The 24031-nt window shown below is 42.3% G+C and overlaps 2 protein-coding genes across 2 annotated transcripts in view; one reads left to right on the plus strand and one right to left on the minus strand.

The window, feature by feature from the left end:
- Nucleotides 1-24031, plus strand: part of PIMREG (PICALM interacting mitotic regulator) — a 54068-nt gene that overhangs the window by 11607 nt on the left and 18430 nt on the right. The window lies entirely within an intron of this gene.
- LOC311532401 (F-box only protein 39-like) lies at nt 19629-22858 on the minus strand (the record flags this gene model as incomplete). The annotated part of the gene is made up of 3 exons (XM_084650826.1): nt 19629-19757; nt 20527-20703; nt 21845-22858. The coding sequence occupies 3 exons, from the start codon at nt 22856-22858 to the stop codon at nt 19629-19631; spliced, it is 1320 nt and encodes a 439-aa protein (XP_084506952.1).

The following is a 24031-nucleotide window of genomic DNA, read 5'->3' on the forward strand; positions in this document are numbered from 1 at the left end:
GGAGACTCTCTATAGCTAACTTTTTCCTTTCCCTGAAATCTGAGATCCCTTTAACCTCGGCCTTAAATAATTATCTCTATTAAATTCTGAGCTCTTTTCCCATTATCTATAACTTCTTCACATTTTTATTATCGCAACTGCGTCCTCTCTAAAAAAAAGAAAAAAATGAATAATATTGTTTTGAAGTATAATATATATCTGATCCACTCTGTGGGTGAGCTCTTCATAGCAGCGTGGGGAACTGAGAAACATTCATAGATGGTATATGTCTCCATGCCCTGGCATGCTTTGAAAATCTCAACCCATTTGATTATGAAGGCAACCAAAGACTCAAGTACTCTGAAAAGATGAACTGGACTGCAGAGGCAACAGAGCTAAAGGCTTAAAAGACATCACATAAAAATAATCGTAAGGCTTTTTTGTACTTAACAGATCTTTACAATGTCAAGATTTTGTTCAATAAACATTTTGCAGACATTTAGGGAAAATGCAATGGACAGTGTCAACCCTATAGAGTATCTGGAAGGGATGGGGTTAACACGGTAAATGACTTTACATGTGTTTGCTCTCACTGTAGAGAGCCAGTTGCCTTGCTTTGCAGAGCAAATGGGACTCTGAAAAGGGAGACGCTGTGGTAAAGCACTCTTTGACATTTAGGTGCGAGTGTCGAATGAATACATTTTCTAAGAGAAGAAAGAGAAATGTTTTCATGTAATTGGAGGAGAGTGGGTTAGAGCTGGTGGGGTTTAAAATATCCCAGAAAACTGGAGTCCCAGTGAGCTGAAATCCCAGAATGTTTCGTTGTCTTCCATTGTAGAGCTTGTTGTTATTGCAGGCTGTCCTAGCTGAATCCTATTAATGTGTGGGTTAGCTGTGAAGTTAGTCAGAGGTACAGCTTTTTCAGTGATCTTTGAAGCTACAGGCAGGAGTAGATGAGTTGTAATTACCTGAATCTATTGTCAAGCCGCCTTCAAGTATGAGTGTAATTCTAGAATTCCTCTGCTGGAGAACAAGCCCACTGGTGGGGAGATAGGGTTATGTATGAGGTTTGTGTGGAAATGGGATTATAAAAACAGTAGTAAATTTTTGCAATTTGCATCAATTCAGTTAAGTCCAATGGCACGTCATGGTGGGAAAAAAAAATTACAAGCTGCTGAGACATTAAACCAGAGGCTGTAGCTAGCGGAAGCTACTTATTTCATCATTCACCAGCTGCAGAATTTTGCCATAAAATCAGGTGTGGACCATGGTGGAGCAGGGATACTGTAACAATTTGTATAATGGGAGGTACTGAGAGTCATTGAACCTAACTGTAATGGATGGAAACCACTTCAAGGCCGGGGTGTGTGGCAGCACCCCTAGTTCCAGCACCAATGTGGTGGGAAGGGGGATGATCTATTGGAGTTAATAACAAAACTCCCACTGGGTGCAGAATGGGAGAATACGTGTCCCATAATTGCAAAAGGCATTGTCTAATGACTACATGAATCTAAATAAACGCAGTCTTCTGTCTCAATGGCATGACATGTGGGAAGGGGCAGAATCTACATTAATAGGCATTTCTTTAATAATCCACACACTATTTTGTACACTTGATATGACACACTTCCCCCCCCCCCAAGGGGTCAACAAAATATCAAGTGGCATTTAAACATTGCTAGAGGCAGGGAAAGGTCTCATGCCTTGGAACTGACCAAAGATCATGCAGGAGAGGAGTTACATTATAATAGAATAAACAAAAGTAGCACATTGTGACCGGATGACTGATCCCTGAGTACTTCTAGGTTTCTCTGCAAAGGGGGACATAAAAGAAAGTGAATGAACTTGCTGGTAACAACACAATGATGTGCTAGGAGCCCTGTGTTGAAATTCTACTACCAAACTGGAATAAAGATTGAGATGATTTCCCTCATTCTGAGGGAGTTCAGCCTATCTTTACCTGCCAAAAATGACGCATCCTTGAGGCTCTTAAACTTTTTTTTTAAAGAGCAAATTGCCTATTTAATGGAATAAATTACACTAAACAGCAAGGAATTTTCCCAAGAAAGTATTCCTCTATTGCACAAGTTGAAGGATTGTGCCATACTATCAATATATTTAAGATGCTTGCCAGGAACAAGAAATAAACATTTTTAATGAAATGGTGTGTGTGTGTGTGTGTATATATATATATAATATATAAAATCTAAATAAACCCAGTCTTCTGTCTCAATGGCATGACATGTAGGAAGGGGCAGAATCTACATTAATAGGCATTTCTTTAATAATCCACATACTATTTTGTACACTTGGTATGACACATCTTCCTCCCCACCCCCAAGGGGTCAGACTTTGGAAATAATAACTTGGACAAAACAGAAGTGACAAATCTTTCCTAACACCCAACACATTATCACAAAGGCAATCCGGCTTACCCCTCCCACGTGTGTGTACGAGGCCTGAAATGCAAAGGAGCTGTCATAGACTGGCCATGCTATGAGAATCCAGAGTCATGTGCTTCAGAATACTAGTCTATGGTAACACCCTCTGGCAGTTCTTAGGCAGGATTGTGGCATGACTAATGCATCTGTGAACCATATGGCTGCTGACCAAGCCCACATATAGGGAGTGCTGCAGAAGCAGCTGTTTGGTACCCTGGACTGAAATTAAGGAAGGGAAAATTCCAACCTTCCCTCCACCTCACCCCCAATAACTCTTCTGTGGGTTTCCTACACCAAGTCTGTTCGACTTGGGCTTTTGCAAAGAACACAAATTTGCCTCTTAAGTTAAATAACAATAATAAATGGGGAGAATCCACTAATGGCTAATCCACCGGTTACTGTCAGCTGCTGATCCCATATAGTCACTGGCTTCATTTCAGCATGAAGGAAACTGAACCCCTGCTCATAGACTCACCTCCCATATGGAAAAGCTGATTAAAAAAAGACTTGACTAGCATTATACAAAATGGAGGTAGTATTTTAAATGCCAGTTGCGACTGTCCTCAAAAACCTCTTTGCCCATTTAACTAGTCCCTCTATTTGTAGAAGTAGTACATTTGTGTATCATAATAGTGTCCAGCCTGGGGCTTCTGTTGTTCTGGGTGTTGTACAAACATAGATGAGAGATAATATCTGCCCTGAAGGGTTTACAGTCTAAAGATACAAACAAAGGGTAGGGATGGAGATATGTCCACAGTCAAAGGAATATGGTGCAGAATTTGCACAGATCCTATAGTAAAATATCTAGCAATCCTAAAAAGGGCAGCAGAAGGAATATACGGATTGCTCTTTTAAGTTTGTAAAACTTAACAATCCTGTTCAATAGCTTGTAATATACTGGCCGCCTTTTCACTCAATTGTAACTCAAAGCTATTCTGCAGGGAGCATGTGCTGCTCCGTAAAGATTTTTCTTTAAGTTCCTTTTAAGCTTTACAAAATGAAAATCCTTCAAATGCAGCTCCTCTTCTTTGGCATCTTGCTTAGCAATCAGCTGGGAGAGTCCTACTATTTTAACGGACTTTCCGTATGATGCTGTTTAAAAAAACATACCTCAGCAGCATTTAAAGTCCTCTATTGCATATTAAGCATCTATTGCAGGTCAGCTGTCCCCTGCCTCTTCCCCAAGAGCCCTGTCATCATTTGGGGTTTAATTTGTGCCATTTACCCAAATGGTGGCATTTGCTGTGTGTGATTGGTCATCATGTGGGGGTACTAATGCTGACTTTAGCTGCTGGCCTAGAGGGACACATGATGGAGAACCCAGTAAACTGGTTTAAAATGCTGGTTGCATGTTGAGTGGATGCCATTTTTAACCATCTCAGTGCTCAGCAGTGAAGCTACAAGAATCTCTTTTCCTGATTCTGGAATATCCAGAACATTCCAAGTTCCCCAAAAAGAAAAGGAGTACTTGTGGCACCTTAGAGACTAACCAATTTATTTGAGCATAAGCTTTCGTGAGCTACAGCTCACTTCATCGGATGCATACGATGAAGGTGCCACAAGTGCTCCTTTTCTTTTTGCAAATACAGACTAACACGGCTGTTACACTTGAGGAACTTGTTTCAGAGTATCTGCCTTTTTTCCCCTTGCAAATATATTTTCACTCTCTGGATTGATCACAAATAGCTTGCTGCAAGTCTGCATTCAAGCTGGTTTTGGTTAGCTGATTGGTCATGCTAGTCACAGGGTAGTGTTTAGGTGTCCTGATTGGATTACCAAAAAGGAAGCTCAGTAAAGAGGACTGATTAAGCATATCCAGTCCACAAACCCATGTGTGTCAGTTTATAATTCACCTCCCATGAATGCTCGGGCACGTAGTTTGGAACTGGGTTCCTGAGAGCATTTGGAAGGGTAAAATTAAGTTCCTCAACTGTTTGTAGAAAGTAATTCTCAAAAGATCCCAGAGTATTGAATTGTTAGTATTGGTTAGTCTAGGAGGACATGGAGGTATAACGATCTGAAACCACTGATGTGCTTTACCTAATTTACTGTTAACTGTATAGCAACATAGTTTCTTATTTTTGTCACAGAATGCAAAAGGTTGTTTTCATTTTCCTAGGCACACTTTCTGTGTTGGAATAACTGTTCAGGTTGACTAAATCCAACAAGGCAGTGCTCTAAGAATTTAGTACCTGTTCTGTAATTCTTCCAACGTGTGACCTCTTCACGGAGGCATGAAATCAGATTATTAACATTACACTGATTAAAATGAATTGTATTGAAGCTAGTGTAATACCGTGAACCACATGACCTCCTGGTCAGCTGTTTCATTGCCTTAAATAGAATTGCATCTCTTTTTCAAAAAATGGCATTAAAGCTGGGCTCATCAGGAGTGCTGTAACTATGTGAGCCTTTCCTACCTGAGCATCATGCCTGATTGTAAACAGTTTAGTCTAGAAAAGACTTTCTGCACCACATGTTCTACAGCACTATTTCAGAATTCCACCCACAGCTGTAGCATGTTCTCAGAGGTCTAATAAAATAAATGACTCATGTATGTTTAGTTAAGAAGGTAAAAAATAAATTAATATACTCTGTCTATACTCTTCAGTAACATGTGGTCCTTCGCTCTGACATGATTCTATGTTCCAGTGCCATGAAAATGATCAGATTCTCTGTGCAGCGCCCTATGCATGATATAACTTCCCTGATCCTGAGCTCATCTGCAAGTCCCTCTTAACCTATTTCTACCTTGCTGCCTATAGAGAACCACGTTGGTTTGTATATAAATTGTCTCTAAGTTGCCTGTTGTTCCCTTTCTCCTGACCTCTGTGCTTAGATTGCGAGCCCCTCTGAGAAGGAACTTCTCCTCAAGTGTTGGGAAAGAGCTTGCATGTAGTGGGCACTACGGCAAATAAATGAATAATACGAATAAATGTTGAAAGCTGACAAAACCTACATCCCTTAAGTTATATGTGAGGTACACAGCAGCCATAAGTTCTACACTAGGATCCTACGATTTCAACTAATTCCTCAGTTGAGTGCCTAATTCTATAAGGCTAAAACAAAATGCAAGTTAACACTGTGTTGAAAGATAATACAAGTCCTTTTGTCAGTTAAATGGCAGGCAATATACTGGACAATGCAATTTGCATGATCCTTTCCTGGTGAGAAGGATATCAAAGGAACCTAAAGTGTTCAATGCAAACCTCTTACCAGACACAGTTCAGTATCCTTCATTTATACTTAATAAGTCACATTTTGTCTATGTCCTCTTTACCTCTAGGCAATGTGTTTCAGTTAAGACTTCTCAACGCTGAACCTCAGAATGAGTGAACACAAAAGAGGATTGAGATTAAGAGCTCCCAGGTGTAAAATATTTGTCATGCACAGTTTCCCACTTGTGTATTATGGGAGAAAACAAACAAACCCATGCATTCACTGGGTAGACATTGAAGATTGTTTTTTATTCTATCACAACTCAAGACTCTTGTATTATATCACTTAACTGTACAGAAAAGCTACTCATGAGAGACCAGCATTCAGCAGTTTTTAAAAAAGCATTGTGGCATATATAAAGGAGAAATGAATGTCTTGCCATTATCTATTGAACCCCCATTGATCAGATGAATTCACTGATTTCCTCTTGAGGGCAGGGACTGTTGTAATCCCATGTGCGTGAACAGCACCTAGCATGTTGTGGGTTGTGCTACTGGAACACCAGTAACAAGCATTGCCAAGGAAGCTTGCCCTGACAATGCTGTAGATACAACACAAGCATGATTTTCAACAAATGGATAGGTCAGACCCTGATCCTTCAACTTGTTGCGTGTGCGTGAATCTGTGCGCTACTGAAGTCAGCGGGGCTCCACCTGGGTTCAGCAATCCACCTGCACAGTTCTTTTTGCAGGATGTGGGCCATGATATCAATCTCTTAGGGCTGTAGTGAGACTTAATATTTGTAAAATGCTCTGAGATCTTCAAATGGAAAATGCTGTAGGGAGAGCAAAGATCAGTAACTCCAGAATGATGACATCACGCCAAAACTCCCGCTGCCTGTCTTATTCTTATGGATGCAAGCCCCATTTCCCAGACTTCCAGTTCAAACATGTTTCCAATAAAGATCTCCCTGGGCCTGCCAACCCTTTTGCTATCATCAATCACCATTTGGTCGTCATCGCACTTCATGGTGCGGAAATGAAATGTCACCTTTTTGCAAAGCCAAGGAAAGTGTGTTATTGAATTTTTTTTTTTTAACTGAGCTGCTAGCATCAGTGACTAGAATATTTATGAATCTGCTTACCCACTACAGCCTTGTCAGAGACCTTCATTAAATAGCTCTTATTAGGTCTGTAAAGGAATGTGTCAGCAAAGTTTCAAAAGCTAAATGGCATGATGTAAGTGTGTGCAAATGTAAATACCAGTAGCATTTTTAACATGTTCTGCTGTCCCGATAGTGCAAACTCTTGACATCCAAGAAATTGTGGAGTTACGCCACAGAACTAGACCAAGTCAACAATAGGCCCAGGGACCAAACTGACTCTTGAAAGGAACTGTGAGTAAAAATGCCTTCTTGAATCGAGGAAATGTCTCTAAAATCATCAGTAACCATCAGCTGTGTACATTTATAACCATGAAACATCTCTTTTTTGTTTCTTTTTTATGCAGTTCATCTGGAATCCATTTTGTTTACAAGGTGGTCAGTTAAGTTCTTCACGGGGGGTGGGAATTGTGCCTTATAGGAGACACTTTAATTGACATAGGATCAGGTTTGCAGTGCCCTCAGTCCCATGGATCCAATCATTGTCTGAGAATAGTGACATGTTTATATGATCTGAAACATAAATACAGTCACACAAACTCCCTCTTAATTCACTTACACTATTTTTAGAATCAGATTTGCAGCAGGGCTCATCCTTATGCCAAGTTTAATTCGATGTGACTTTAAAACAGGCATTCCCCTGAAATACCAAACTGCTGACCATTAATCATAAGGTTGCACATACCACATTATAGAGAACTGGGTACATTTTTGTAAAGAATGTGTGTTTCTTACTTCATTCTTTAACATGCTTAAATGGTACACAGACCTTTTGCTGCCTCTCTGCACTGGAGTAAATTTCACTCTTTTTGTGTTTTATAATTTCCACATCAAAGGACTGGTAGTTAAACTACGAAGACAAAAGTTGTGATCCTAAATTGCCCTGGCATTTGGGTGCAACAGCAGAACCATCATAAAGCAGAACTTACTTTTGATCCACTTATAAAAGTGGGTCATTCAACTACTCTCTCCTCTCCTCTCCTCTCCCCAACCCATCTCATCTTAATTCCTCCCACATTTGATAACACTGCTTTCTCCAGGACTGTCTCTGTGTCTAAATGGAACAGTAGGCCGTAGCAAACATGCACCTGGCTTCGTAATTCACTGTAGGCACAGATCATCTGTCTTCAAAAAAGATGAACCTTCAGACAAAGTTAAGATGGTGACACATAGCATTCTTTGTAGCATGGGAGACTGACCTTTAAGACACAGTAAGCATAAATCTGGACAAATTCATACGTGTAGCATTCTGGTATTTTACCTCTCTGTGTTAAGGTTTATGCTATTTTCATAAAAAACACTGATTCTAATTTCAAAAAAAAAGTTAATGGGGCTAGCAAGATTTGTCAGGGGTTAATGAAATAACTTAGTGTCTCCAGATCAAACTGAAGAATTAAGGTACACGCTAAAGTCTTAGGCTAATTCTAGAATTCCAGCATGGACCTGCAGGGACCGTAGAATGTCAGATTCTATATCTGCTGTGTAGATCTGTGAGACTGAGTTCTATCCTTTGTCCTTTCTATTCATTTTAGTTAAGCAATGATTTTCCACTTTTAGGAAATTACCACCAGTCCTGTTTTTAAGACTGGGACAATAACCTAGTAATATAAGCACCTATTACAAAGCAGGACAAGTGACAACTTAATTTCATCATTTTTTAAATCTCCTGGCTTTTCTTTCTTAGGTGAATCTAAGCCAATCATTTAACTTTTCGGGCAGAGCTGTGGTGATTTTACTGGTTCTTAGCTCCATCTAGTGACTAAAAGATATTTCTCACCCATGCCAATGTGGATTTCTAATCAGAAAACTTCTCCGCAATATAGGTTGCAACTCCCAAGAGGAGGAAGGAGGGGAACTTGCCTGCCATCCTTAATATTCTGCTATCCTCTTAGGCTATATCTACACTGCACTTTCATCGGTAAAACTTTTGTCGTTCAGGGGTGTGAAAAAACACACCCCTGACCGACAAAAGTTTTACCGATGAAAAGCCTCCTGTTGTGGGTGGTTTCTCTCCCACTGACAAAGAGCGGCTACACTGCGTGCCTTACAGCAGTAAAACTTTAGCAGCACAAGCTGTGCAGTCAGTATAGACATATCCTTAGTCTCCATCAATGTATCTGTAGGATGAGCGTGTTCTCACTCTGGATCCACTTCCCTGTCAATTGTATACATGCACTGGTCTGCTGTTGTGTACAGTATTCTATGCAGAACAAATGTTCTGACTGATTTGCTTGATGCTGGCTTTCACTTAATAAAATATAACTTCTTTGGTTGTAAATGGCACAATATTTAACTTCATATGGAGAAATGGGCCCTGAGACTCTGATTCCCCAGGGTATGGTTAGCAGGAAAGAGGATGTGGTTGTTACCACTGTGTTAACTCTGAGGGTCCGAAGTTTGGTCTTTATTATCATGTATACTTGTGACTTGACCCAAAAGAACACTGAATGCAATAATAATCAGGTTACCCCTCATCACAAAAGACCAGTTACATACCCCAGGACAAATGTACCTTACATCTTTCACCAAAGATAAAGCATCTAGCTAATCCTATATTAAAATAACTAAACATTTATTAGCTAGGAGAAAGAAATGAGTTATTTACAAGGTTAAAGTAGGTAAAGATACACACACACAAATGAGTTAGTCTTTGGTTTCAAAAGGTAATAGAAACTGCTGTAATATGTAAGCTCTGTATATCCTTTAGGGCTAACCCAAGGTAAGCAGCTTGGGGATCCCTTGCTTATGCTTAGAAATACTGTCCTCTCCAAATTCCAAGCAGCATAGTGATGCAGTTCCTTCTGTCAGACATTTTTATTCCCTTCCCCCAGTGTTCAAACTGATGGAGCAGGTGTTAGTACCTGTCTCCTCTTCAGGGCGTGGCGGGGAGGGCAGGCAATCAACAAAATCTTTATCCTTTGATGTTTCACAATAGCTCATTTGGTTTCAGTGGGCCTTTGTGGGCATAACCAGCGCTTTGCACTAATCATAGGGTTCCTAGATGTCTGGTTTTCGACTGGAACACCTGGTCGAAAAGGGACCCTAGTGGCTCCGATCAGCACTGCTGACCAGGCCATTAAAAGTTGAGTTGGTGGTGCAGCAGGACTGTCAGGCTCCCTGCGCGGCTTCCAGAAAGCGGCTGGCATATCCCTCCAGCTCAGGGGTTGCCACGGAGGCTCCATGCGCTGCCCTCTCCCCGAGTGCCAGTTCCACAGTTCCCATTGACTGGGAACCATGGCCAATGGGAGCTGCGTTGGCTGCCCCTGTGGGTGGGGGTAGCACACAGAGCCCCCTGGCCTCCCCTCCACCTAGGAACTGCAGGGACATGTCACCGCTTCCCAGGAGCCACTTAAGGTCAGTGCCACCCAGAGTCTGCACCCCGGAGCCCCTGCCACACCCCAATGCCCTGCCCCAGCCTGGAGCCCCCTCCCGGAGTCTGCACCCCACAACCTCCTGCCCCAGCCCAGAGCCCCCCTCCCGCACTCCAAACTCCTCAGCCCCAGCCTGGAGCCCCCCCAAACCCCTCATCCCTGGCCCCAACCCAGAGCCCTCACCCTCTCCCACACCCCAATCCCTCACCCCAGCTCAGAGCCGCCTCCCACACTCCGAACCCCTCAGCCCCAGCCCAAAGCCCCCTCCTGCACCCCAAACCCCTCATCCCCGGTCACACCCCCAGCCAGAGTTGTCACCCCCTCCTGCACCCCAAGCCCCTGCCCCAGCCCGGTGAAACTGAGCAAGTGAGTGAGGGTGGGGGAGCGCGAGCGACAGAGGGAGTGGGGATGGAGTGTGCGGGGCAGGGCCTCGGAGAAGGGATGTGGGAGGGAGCAGGGCAAAGGTGTTCGTTTTTCTGCTATTAGAAAGATGGCAACCCTAACTAATTAATATTGCTTTCCTGTTTGGTGAGTTGCACAATTACAGAGGTTTACACTGCAAATGTTCAATATAACTTTATAATATGGGCTACAGATGTTCTGAGTGAGATCAACACACATAGAATCCTACAAGCTTTTCATCAAGTCTAAACACTGAACACATTTTTATCAACTTAGCCTGTGTTTTAACAATGCTAACACACAGGTGAGCCAGACTGGTGTCCAGCATGAATTTCTTATGCCCCTTGGCATGAGCTGGCTCCTGGTCTGTCAGTGTTACAATAATGAATTGATAAAACTTGTGATTTGGGAACATTACATCCTTGATTAGATTGTAAACCTGTTGGTGTAGGGACCATCTTTTTGTTCAGTGTTTGTACAGCCCCTAGTGCAGTGGGATCCTGGTCTATGACCTGGACTCCTGAGTGCGAGGGTAATACAAATAACAATGATAAAAGTGGCTTTCTCGCTGCTACAATATAAATTCTTTAGGGCAGGGCTTTGTGGGGCAAAAGGGGAATTGTGTTTATTAGTTGTTCAGTGCTGTGTACAGTAACGTCACTATACAAAATAGACACACAGATTAATTAACGTGTCACACCACGTTTCTGGCAGTGTCAGGAGTTGAATCCAGAATGCCTGAGTCCTAGTACTGTACCTTCACCACAACACCAACTTTTTGCTCCCGATTACTTGTCTGTAAAGGACCATGAACTAACAATGTACACTCTAAATACAAATTATTGAATTATTTCTTATGCTACGCTATACAAACTTTAATATTTTCCTTTCTTTCAGGGTTTACAGTTCTTTCATTTATAGACTGCAATTGTTAGGGGATCGTTATTTCTCTGACACAGCAGAAAATACTTTTTGTACCTTGCTTTCCCCTCTTTTTCCCCAGATAAAGAAGTTTCAGAATTCTTGTTACTGTTACCAGGAGCTTTTCTTTCAAGACTTATTTAAAGGTGGAAGTTTCGCCTAAGGCGTGAAACCTTGCACCGGCCCTTGAAGAACCGGTTCCTTCAGTCACTCTGGGTCTTCGGCGGCACTGAAGGACCTGCCGCCGAAGTGCCACTGAAGGCCCGGAGTGACTGAAGGACCTGTCGCTGAAGGCCCAGAGTGCCGCTGGGTGAGTAAAAGTTCTCAGGGGAGCTTCGCCAGCTGAGAGCTCAGGCAGGACGGAAATGACTGTCCCACGGTCCCGTCTTACACGTAGTAAGAGAGTGCCCACCCGAAAGATCTTATCTAAATAATCAAGAGGAACAAAAGTTGGAAGCAAAACCAGGTGAAATGACTTGCGAAGGTCACATGGTAAATCAATGTCAAAGCCAGAACTAGAACTGAGGTGTCCTGACTCTCAATGCTATATCCACTGGAACATGCTGCCTCTCAATATACTTACGGCTTCCTTTATATGGGACCGATTTTCTTTATTGTCAGCAGATCATGTTCCATAATCACATTTGAAAATTGCCAGCAATAGATGGCCTGATTTCTCCAGCGATAGTCTTATTTCCATGAGGACAAGTGATGGATAAAAGACTGTTTATTGAAGGCTCATTTTTTTTTAACAAAAATTAATGATTTGTGGTTGCAAATGAGTCAGGAAACAATTTAAATCTGGCAAATGTGAGCAAAATTGCCCAGAATTATTGCCATAAAAATTCGTGTATGCTAATGTGTATGCTTGCCAGTGGAACCAGTTCTTATCATTCAGGAATATCTGTTCAAAAATTATCAGTTAAAATCACCAAACACAACTGGTGATAATTTTGCATCAAAATAGCCACAGGAACTGAGCTGAAAGATAATCCCCAGTTCCTACAGAACTTGTAAATATAGTCGTGCTAGCCTTTTCAAAAGTTGTAGTAAATATTATATTGCTTTCTTTAATCACTAGATCTCAGAATGCTTTCCCAAGGAGGGTGTCCATTATTTATACACATTTGTTCTCCCCCACTAGCTGGCTAATGCATGTTCACCTGTAAGATCAACAGGTCCTGATCCGGCCTATCCCACTCACCATAGGAAATCCCAGGGTGGGGTAAGCCTGGCTAGCAGTTTCCTCATGCCTCCCTCTCTACCATTAGCACCAACAACAGCGCAATGGGGCTTGTATGCCCACCACCTGTGACTCTCAGAAGACTTCCCAGTATTGGAGAATGGGGATGTTTCCAGTGGCAGTTGGGGGCAGGGATTTCTGTGGTCCACCATCTGTTTTGCAGTGTCTGTGTTCCACATGGTGCTGTTAAAAGGTTGAGAAATGTTTCCAGCTTTGTGAACTAGTGGCCCAGAGATGAGGCTCTTTATCGAGTTTTGAGGACACATTTTTGTCTATATTTACAGCAGGGCTAGTTTGAAAACTGAACTATCTGGTGCAGAGATGCCATGATATTAGTTGACATCCATTATGGTGACACAGTGCAATGGTTGCACGGATAGCTGTTAGCCTGTTTCGCACCCTTTGCCTGGAATAGACTTTTCATCAACTTCCAAATCACACATTATAATTTTGAAGGGGTCAAACAATGGATGTACATATTTTCTTGCCTTTCCTTCCACTTAAACACAGGGATGTGACCTGGGATTTGAAACCATCTGCCTCCATTGCCATGTACAAAAGCAGGGATTGCTCACCTTTCAACAGTACCTGTCATTAGAATTGGCACAATTCTCACTGGTTCTTAGTCATTGTGATGCCTGTGGCAATGAACAGCTTTGGATCCGCTTAGAAGTTTCTGCGGTTAGCAACACTGACACTTGCTCAGGGTGTTCTTAATGTATGATGTAAAGAGACAGCAAAGCATTTTCCATTTCCTCAGAAAAGATGTTAAGTAAATTCATGGTGAAAGATAAAGAGGCAGCAGGTAGATTCTACCACTGGAGGAGGAGAACTGTATTTGGCTTTGATCTTGATCAAATTCTGCGGCAAAAATTGTGTGTCAATAATAAAGAAGATTCTTAGGTTTTTAAATACCAGAGATTTTTTTGAAAGATCCAGATCAGATGAGCAAGATGAAGAATATATACAGCTGTGAGGTAAATGTAAGGGTGGCCTTCATTTTGGTGTGTTTACATATGAAGTCTGTTTCTGCATGGCTGTCCACAAATGTGTAGGACTGAGGCCAGTACTGCAGTATGCTTCGTGCTTCTACAGTAATTTGGTTGTATTAATGTGCATGTTACTTTCAACAAAACCTGAAAGCACTTAACTTTTTTTTTTTTTCAAACTTATTGATGGACCCTATAATAACCCTAGTATTCCTCCTTGTGAACGAGCCATAGGCTAAGCTGGAAGTTGTATACATGAACTGTTTGAGTACAAAAAAAGCTGAACGTGCTTTTTTTCATTTAAAGACACAGCTTTATTCCCCTGCTCATATAACTCGAAAATGGTGCCGTGGATTATGCTCAAACTTGCGTGTGCACAGACAAAACCAGTATTTGGCTGAGACCAAGCATTTAAAATTTCAGCTGAAATGATATTTTTAGAAAATATTGAAAGCAAGTGAATGTGGAGTTCTTAAAAGATTTTCCTTTCCTCACAAGGGGAGTTCCACGTAGAATCAGGCCCCATGTATTACATTTATGACAGTAGTGCTAGCAACTGCTACAGTTGTTAAGGGGAATCATTTTTGTTACGTGTAACTTCATCCAAATCTCGCTGGTAGCTTTAACGCTTTTCTCACTCATTCTGCATTATTCCGAGTTGCTGTCTTCCAAAGTAACTGGAATCAGGTGGACACACTGACACTATGCTCTAGTTTTAGTGCTTTTCATTAGATTAACAAAATAATATTTAATTCTATCCTTTGATTTATATAATTATTTTCCTGGGTTGTTGGGGGCTTTGCTGAGGACATTACCTCTGTCTGAATTTATAAGGTGGAATATGTCAAGCCAAGAATACTTTTTCATTAAATTCTGATGGAAAATGGAACATTATTTGTTGGGAAAATTCTAGCAAAAAATATTACGGTTTTCAGATCAGATTTAGCGCTAGTCAAATTTTTTCTCGAAAATGGAAAATGCAATCAGAAAATTCTCAGTTTTCCCTCCACCCCCAGTATTCATTTAGGGCTAGGAAGACGGGTCTTCTGAAGCAACTGGCATTAGCAAGGCAGGATACTGGCTGAGAATGGACTGTTGGTTTAATCTCGTATGGCAGAATTTGGTGGAAGTTATTACACACCTGCCTGCTTCCACATAAAAGATTCACAGTGACATTAGTCACTTTGCCATGAGCAGGTGCGTTCAAAGACCACATTGGTTCAGCATGTAACTACCAAGATTAATCTAGTGCACAGTTAACATTGTCTGAACAATTGAGTAAATGCCATTAGCTGCAGTCACTGCACCATTAATACAAACATGTCTGCTGCTGTCACAGACTTCCCCTGTGCTGTTGAGAATGCAGCCTCATTGTGCCCTGGTGAATGTAGCTGCACGAGGGGAAGGAGAGGGGGATGTCTGCGCTAAGCAAAGCTAAAGTGCTCGGGCATCAGTCATTTGTGCCTCTTCACTTGAATGAACAAGATACTTCTGCGTTAATTAATATTCATGGCAATTAGGAGAAACACAGAGAAGAAGGTTATTTAGCAAATGTCTGATGTCTGCTGGAACAGTTCTGATGAGCTCTCGGAGGGCAGGGACTCTCTGTGTGTGTGGATGATGCCAAGCATTCTCGTGGGAGCTGACAGAATATTTTAGTAGGAAGGGGGGTTTTTTTGTTTGTTTGTTTTGGTTTTTTTGTTCTACCTTTTATTCCTTTCTTGAGAAGTCAGTGCTGCGGCTGGGAAGGTAGTTCATTAGATGCTTGTGGGGCTAACCACACCCATAATTAGGTGGTTATACTCAAATATCAGCTGTGCAAGGCTCTCTCAAGCTATGGGGTAGAGCTGGTCAAAACGTTGAGTGAGAGCAGGTGGGGGGCATGCAAGCACCCCTTGAGCCCCGGTTTCCCCAGGTTGGCTGTCCCCTGTAGCCTCTGTTCCCCAGGAGGAGGACTCACAAGTCACCCTGGTTTCAGTTTGCGTCACTCTTTCTGTAGTTGGCTCAGTCTGCACAGAGAAAGCCGCAAATCTGTCTCATTGCAACCTGTCACGGATAAGGCTGTTCTAGCTGTGCCTACTTTCCGTATTCTAGCATTTTGTTAGTGGTTGGTCTACATGAATGTTGTCTTAGTTAAGGTGAAGGCCTGAGCTTATTTACTTTGATGGTAAAACCTTGAGAGCAAGAAGTTATCCCATAAATACCATAGTGTGTATATATAGTGCATGGCTGCCATACTTAGGGTGACCAGACAGCAAGTGTGAAAAATTGGAACAGGGGGTGGGGAGTAATACGCGCCTATATAGGAAAAAGCCCTGAATATTGGGACTGTCCCTATAAAATAGGAACATCTGGTCACCCTAACCATACTGCCTGGAAAAAACACAAGAAAACATTCTGTAGGACCTAGCCCTGTACTAGGAGGGAGATAGACTGGAAGATGTAACAGCTCTTCTCCATCTCTCTAACTTCGTTCATATATTCTATGTACCCAGTTAATCCAGATTCCTCTCAATGATGGCATTGCAATGCCACCTACAGCCACATGATAGCAGCACCATACAAATGTACTGAAAAGACAAGGTGGGTTTGAGGGAATATCTTTTAGGGGACCAATTTCTACTTGTGAAAGAGACAAGCATGTCTTTTCCACCAACAGAGGTTGGTCCCATAAGAGATATTGCCTCACCCACCTTGTCTCTATATCCTGTAGCCAACATGGCTACAACAACACCACAAACATAAATAGAAAAGGAGTACTTGTGGCACCTTAGAAACTAACCAATTTATTTGAGCATAAGCTTTCGTGAGCTACAGCTCACTTCATCGGATGCATACTGTGGAAACTGCAGAAGATACAGTTTCCACAGTATGCATCCGATGAAGTAAGCTGTAGCTCACGAAAGCTTATGCTCAAATAAATTGGTTAGTCTCTAAGGTGCCACAAGTCCTCCTTTTCTTTTTGCGAATACAGACTAACACGGCTGTTACTCTGAAACCTGACAAACATAAATGTATTGAAATAAACCCTGCCAAATTTAACTCAGCAGAAGAAACCTGCCTTTGTCAGGCTGATTTCTCCAAAGCAGAACAAGGTTAAAATAGTTATTTTATAGGAGAACTATTTTATTTCTAGCCACAAGATTGAACTTTTTGAATCCATTATTTTTTCCCTCTGCAGTAGGATAAACAAACTGATTCTCTGTCCTGATCTCAGAGACAGCATGTGATATTCAGGGCTCCATTGTGCTCTGACACACACTTGTGCAAAACTGAACTAACTTCACTGCAATTAACCAGGCAGCTACAGATTTTCAGCCTCAGAGCTGAAATGGGCCTAGTGTGTATTAATTAAAACTGACTTAAAGGCCTCAACAATGTCTGCTACAGGTCTTCTTTGTAAGCTTTCCATTTAACAATAAAGACATGAATTTTTTTTATTCAAGCAGGCTAAACTCTCCCGTTATCTAGTGCCATCCACATCACTATTTTTCATTGTGACAGATTTATATGGACTAGTAAAGAAGTTACTATACAATTAATCACTTTTACATTTGGTAATGAAGGTCATCCATTGGGGAAATCTGGGTATTACCCCCCCTGGTTTTGGTGAGAACTAATGTGTTCTTGAGCTCAATATTAATTCCACTTTTTGAACAGTTTCACAACTCCCTTTAACGTAGTCTCTTTCTTTTTTACTTCGCACTTCAGTATTTCACACCAGATTTATTCATAAGGAGCCATTGGGCCCAGTGATTATACTGCATAGTGAATTCAAGTCATATGAAGACTGGTAGGACCAAATCTGCAGCCTAAGGAATGCCATAGCCACTAGAAATGGCCAGTGAAAACAGAAATATTAAATATCTGGTCAAGATGTCTGCTTATCAGCTGAGCTGTTAATCATTCTCTGGCAAAAATAAATTATAGATCTATCCCAGTGATGGGAGACCTCCTCTCCTGTACTGGAGCTGTACTAAGGATGATTATGCCCACAGGTAACAAATCTATTGGATGGGAGATGAGATGTTGCGGTATTAAATGTTGTTTTTCTTATACTTTGATTGTCAACTGTCTGGGGCTGAATCAATCTTTTTGCTCTGCATTTATACAGCACCTAGCATAATGGGTCACAAGCCAGCACCTAGCATAACTGGGTCTCCTAGACTTGGATTATTATACAAATACTAAATACACTTTTAAACCAGGTTTAGCTTCCCCTTGTCAGTTTACTGGGTGTTCTCTGGGATACCTAAATGCATGAAGATCCAGCCTATCTCACCACTTCAACCAGACTTTCCTCTCTCTTTTTTTGTACGTCTTTGGGTAGGATGCAATGGTTGTGGATGGTGTTGCTTTGACCATCCTGGTGTCTAAATTCTTCTGTTTATCTGTTAAACAAATTTGACAGGACTAGAGGCAGGGAAAGCTTCCCATCACTGGTTCAGCGGGACTCAGTAGTGACCTGGAGGGAGCGACCAGCTTCAGAGGTGAAATAGGTCAGTCACGGGGTGCGTTGAGTCCTAAGTTTCTGTCCTTACAGACAGATGGCAGTGGTGCCAGTCAGGGCCAGTCATGCCTGTGATCTTTGTGTTGTAGATGTGTGGCACTTGAGAACTGGCTAGAGAACATGCTTGAGCCAGACATTAAGTGACTGTAATAAGATAACTGCCTGTCCTGGCAGAATAAAGCTCTCTGCTTCCTTCATGGCCATTGATGGGGGGGCCTAAATGCAGAGACCAAACAAAATAGCAAAGACGAGACACACAGGGCCAGGTGCAAATCACAGAATTTTAAAATCACTTGGGGCTCTAATATTGCTCCCCCTTGTATTACCATTATTCCTCAGTATTACATTCTGGGGAAGGTTATTTTGGTGCTTGGTTTGTGTTTATAAACAAATAGCCTTCAAAAGATACCAGATCTTTAAACATAAAAACAGGGAAAAAGCTACTGTCTAAAATTTTCCCCAGGAGTTACTAATAAAGCCTGACCACAAACTGACTCCATAGGTCTAGGTAGTCAGGAGTTTTATTAAACCCTCCATGGAATTCCTGCATTTTAAGTGCTCAAATGCACTCGCTCTGCTTCGACTTTCCTTAAAATTCTCAGAGTGTCTAGGAGCGCTGTCTTCTGGAGGTCACTGATCACAATGTCTTGAATTCCTAACGACGTCTTGAGCGGCTCTTTCATATCCTTGGGAATCACTCCAAGTGCTCCTGTCACCACTGGGATCACCTTTGTTCTAGCTTTCCAGAATTCTTCCACTTTGTGGCAGAGTTCTTTCTACTTCATTGTTTTCTCTTCCGCTTTCTTGTTTGTTTCTGTCTGCTGGTCTGGTAATATCAATTACCATAATCTTGTTTGTTTTCTTTTCTACAACTATGGCCAGCCTGTTAGCCTGCACCATTCAGTCCATGACAATTGTCAGATCCCATACAATCCCAGCTTCTTCTCTAAAGCACTTCCAATTCAGTGACTGTAATACTGCCTGGTGTGTTTAAGTCTCTGCTTGCCCCTGGGGCTCCAATGCTGACACTTGGTGACCTAATGATTATTATTGTTGTGCCCTGAGGCTCTATCTGAGATCAGGACCCCGTTGTGCCTGGCTCAAACACATCCTTGGAGACACAATTCCTACCTCCAAGAGCTGGCAGCCTACATAAACAAGACAAAGGGTGGGAGGGGACAAAGAGTCACAGAGAGAGGTGGTGCCTTGCCCAGGAATTAGACCCTAGGATCAGGTCTCCTGAATCCCACTCCAGTTTCCTATCTGTTGGGCCACACTGCCTCGTGTTTGAGTTTTAGTTGACTTTACCTTTCAGGAACACTGCTAATGACATTCAGATCCCCTTTAGACTTCCTCCAAAGGATGAATTCAGGCATTTCCAGATGTGACTGGGTTTTTTTTTATTATTATTATTATTATTTTATTCTTTCACCTCACAGATCACATGCCTCTCACATCATCGGGTAGGCGATGACAAAATAATTAAGCTCTGAGTCAATCAGGTCTCGGTATCTCCTGAAAATATCTCGCAACATTCGATCTTCTTCAATGGTTTCGTACCGATTTGTGTAAATCCTCACCTGTGCGGATGAAGCAAAATCATATCTGTAAGAAGCGCATTAACTGGCCAAAATTAAGCTCCAAAGCCCACAGGGCTACTGAGGTTTCTAGATAAGCCTAATATCTAATAAGATAGGTCATCACTGAGTCAAATCTTGAAGCCCTTGCTCAGTTTTTGCTCAGGCAAGACTCCCAGGCCTGCCAGTGAAAGTTGTGCCTCATGAAATGCTGAGTGAAAATGAAGAGACTCACCAATCCCACCTTGGGGTATTTCAATGGTAGGCGATAATGGGGAAGGAAAGACTCAGTAGGCTGAAGAGGGCTTCTCCAGGTGCCATAGATTCCTGGGACCTGCACATATCTTGGGGGATCTATAGAGGCACAAGCAGTTCTGCTCCTCCTAGGACCCTGCTGGCTCCCAGGTAGCATAGCTCATTTAGACCAGTGTGAACACTGCTTCCTCTGGCTGCAGTTTGTCACAGGACTGTGCTTTGCATGGGGCTCCCTAGCCATTGTGAAAGAGGTAAGATCAGGGCTGTGTTATTTTGGAATCTGCTTCGTGGACCTGGTCCGCTCCAGGGAGATCCATGCCTGAATGGTCCTCTCTCAAGTGGATCTTGGAAATACATGTATGGTTCTTGCACTTTCTCGCAATCCTGTCCTCCTGTGTGTTAACAGTAATCTTAAACCAACATTCAGAGGAGGGGGTTGCATTACCCTGTTTATAAATCTGTGCTTCTACTTGGGTTTCTTTGGGTGAAATGCAACTTTTGAAACACATGATTTTACCTTCATGGTCCTCAAGGTGCATTTCCCTTCTGCTTGATTTTGTAACAGCCTCTCCACAAATGCAACACGGAGGAAGGCCCAGATTTTTAGGAAGAACAGTTTCTTGCATGATAACACAAGCTGCAGCAGCTCCTCATCCAGTGATTCGTGGCTGTTGTTGAATTCAAGCGTTAATTTCTAGAAAAGACAAATAGTAAATATCTATATCAATGGGCGGGGGGGTGTTACAGTTGCCATGGGATTCAATCAGCAAGCCTTTCCTTGCGCTGATGATAGGGTTGACTTAGAGGCAGGTCATTTTTTGTATCTTGGAGCTTATGTAACTTATAGTTCTAGCATAATAGCACCCAAAGGCCCCAATCAGAATTGAGCCCTGTTGTGCTAGTCACTGTATGTAGATAGCCCCTTCCACAAAGAACTTCCCATAGAGAAGGAAAATGCATTAAATAATGCTCAGAGTCCCTGTAATGTGTCATTATATGAGGTTCTTACATGGATTTCTAGAGATCAATTCTGGAGAGTTTATTTTGATCCCCCAAAACATTTGTGTGTGGGGGAATAATTATAATTCGGAGGGCTGAATGTAAATTAAAGGAACATTGTGACAGTGGTTGATGCACCAGAGAAAGTTAACAGCAATCACTACTCGCAGATGCAAATGACCATTTTCTATCGTTAGCCACAAAGAATGTCTGTCAAGGGACATACTAGACATCATTTTTTATCTTCCTATAGATTGATTTACATATTAAACCTAGTATAGAAGATGCAAGATTATAAAGTAATAACTTACACTGGTGCATATACTTATGCCTAGGAAGATCTCAAAGCTCTTTACAATCTCATATCCAAATTGTTTGAAAGGAAGACGATGTCTTCCTCCCTCCACTAAACCACAGCCACTTCTGTGGTACAAGGTTGCGACTTTTTAAGAGGGCGCAGCAGTTTATGGAGAGGAAGTAATCTGTTCATGGCTGGGACCATGTTTTCTTTGTGTTTGTGTACAATACATAGTTCAGTGGGCCCGATTGGGATCTCTAGGTGCTAGCTCAGTACACTTAATAATTAAGAGGAAGTAGATATTATGTGTCCAACTGAAGCAGATGGAGGAATTTAGATGGGAAGAATATAATTAGCTAAACTGAACCTTGGTTGGGAAGTTGGTGTTCACATCTCTTGTGGAAAAACTGCCTTGTGGAGCCCTAATGACCTCATGGGTCAGGGTTTCACTTTTACACTGACAGTTTGGTACAATGCCCACACGGCCACCTGGTTAGATTAGTGACAAAACAGTAAAACGTTGCTGTTCCCACCATACCTGCAGAATGTGTTTGTAGGCTGGTAAGAGATTGGTGAGGGTCGGCCTCATCGACCAGTCCGGGTCACTGAAATAGCAGCTCCGTAGACTGATGCTCCTGAGTGGGATCTCCACTAAGAGTATCCTGGCTAGACTGTCGTGCTTCATGACTCTTTCAAAGAAGAAGTTCACTTTCAGTTTGGGTGCTCTCTTGGCTAGGTTGGCCCAGGACATCCCCCAAACCACCTGCCCGTGAGGGTCATGGATGTGGCACTTGATGTTTATTGTCCAGAGAGAATGGGCGTTGTGCTTGCATAGGATTTCCAGCAATTCATTGGAGATGCAGTTGTAATTGAGAGTCAGGATGACCAGGTTGCGGAACGTGGACATAGTCTGATGGAATAAGGGGCTGCTGTAGATAGAAAGATAGTGGCTGAAGAAGTCTTCTATGTTGATTTCAGAAGCAAAACTTTTGTTTTTCAAGTAGCTCAAAGAGCTCAAAAGCTCACAGCCTTCTTCCAGCGTCACTCTTGCTCCTTTCAAGCTGAGATGAACAAGATGTATGCCCATTCTTTTCAGGAAAATAATTAAGTTCTTGATAAACTGGTTCCTAATTATGTTTCTCCAGACCAATCGGTCCAACTCCAGGTGCTGAATAGTCAGGGATACCAGACGGCTATTACATTTGCCCAAGCGCGAGAGAAGCCCCCTCATAGTCACTTGAAATTTTCGGGTCAAGACAGCATTGTAAGGATTCAGGAACTTGATCTCTAGGTGTTCCAAGTACTTGCCAAATCTCTTGACGTACCATAGAGTGGATTCAAACTCGGATATGTTTGACCTAGATGGCCGTCCACTGAAGGTGATTGTTCTGGTTCTCCAGAGAAAGCCTGAGTACATGGCTTGATTCCATCTCTTACAGACTAAAGCAGCCCGAGATCTGTCCCTGTCATCTAGCCACCAGAAGACATGGCTCAGGCAGACGTTGGGCAAATAAGCCCAGCAACTCTGCTCAGGTTCACTGTCATTCTCCATCAAGGAGACAGTCAGTTCCTGTTGGGTGCAAACCAAAGCTTAGATGGTCTCTAGATCAGGAAGGCTGTGGCTAGTTTGTTTAATGTTACTTGACAGATCAAACACTTCCAAGTGAATAGCAAAACTCCTGCCTCTTTACATCCAAATGCTGGTGACCACATGAGCTCTTGGGTCTAACCTGAGATCTAACCTAAATAAAAAGAGCAAAGCAATGAGAAGAGTACAATCACACCAACAGCACAGTGTACAACTTCAGTTCTTTGGCCTCGATAAAGCTTAAACATCACACGGTAAAATGATATAGAGGTTTCAGTATCAATCTGCTACATTTTTTGTCTCTGCAAACCCTAGAAGTTCCTAGAAAATACCAATAAAACTGAAGACATCTCTTGTGGGGGATCAGTTCTTTCTTGAAGCATGCTATGTGCTTGGAGCTGTACAAAGAGTTGCTTTCCTTTGCACTGCAAAGATTAACAGCACTGACTATCTAAATGAACTGTCTACATCTGCTGATCTTAGCTTTTCTGGGTTAACATCACAGCCTATTTCAGGTGGCCCTTTAAAAACCTGTGGAAGATTTTTAAAACATTTTTGAAACTGGTCTAGCTCTGGGATTAGCTCTGGGAGGCATAAGATCTGATGGAGAGTGGTGAAAATAAGAGACAAGAAATGCTTGGGATGCAAGAAGAGGTTAGTTACCCGTTCTGCTTAGGAGGCATTCAGACCCCAGCAGCCTTGCTCCCTGCAGGGTTCAATGATCACCTGGCCTGCTCCCCCACCATAGCGAGCTCAGCCATTGTCAGGGAGCAAGAGGTAGCCTTTGTGATGTCATGGGCACTGACTTGACTTCATTGCAAGCGGGAGCAGTGCAGCCTGCTGAGCAGTGTTACATACTGCAAAGTCAAGGGGAGGGAAAGATTTATTCTTTGGGGGTTCAGTGTGAAAAGGGAATCTCAGGGCTGGCTGCAGTACATACTTCTCCCTCCCTCACCCCCAACAGGTGATGTATCTGGAAGCTAAGTGGCAAACAATAAAGGCAGAAAGTAGTGCTTGCTACAACTTCTGACCTAGGAACTGCAAGCCTCCTGTGTAATGATTTGGGGAATCTATGTACAACTTACTCTAGTTGGATTTTATGAGCTTTCTGTGTTCTTATATCTTAGACTGTCTCTT

This window comes from Lepidochelys olivacea, assembly GCF_965140295.1.
Source record: "Lepidochelys olivacea isolate rLepOli2 genome assembly, chromosome: 17".
Lineage (NCBI taxonomy): Eukaryota > Metazoa > Chordata > Testudines > Cheloniidae > Lepidochelys > Lepidochelys olivacea.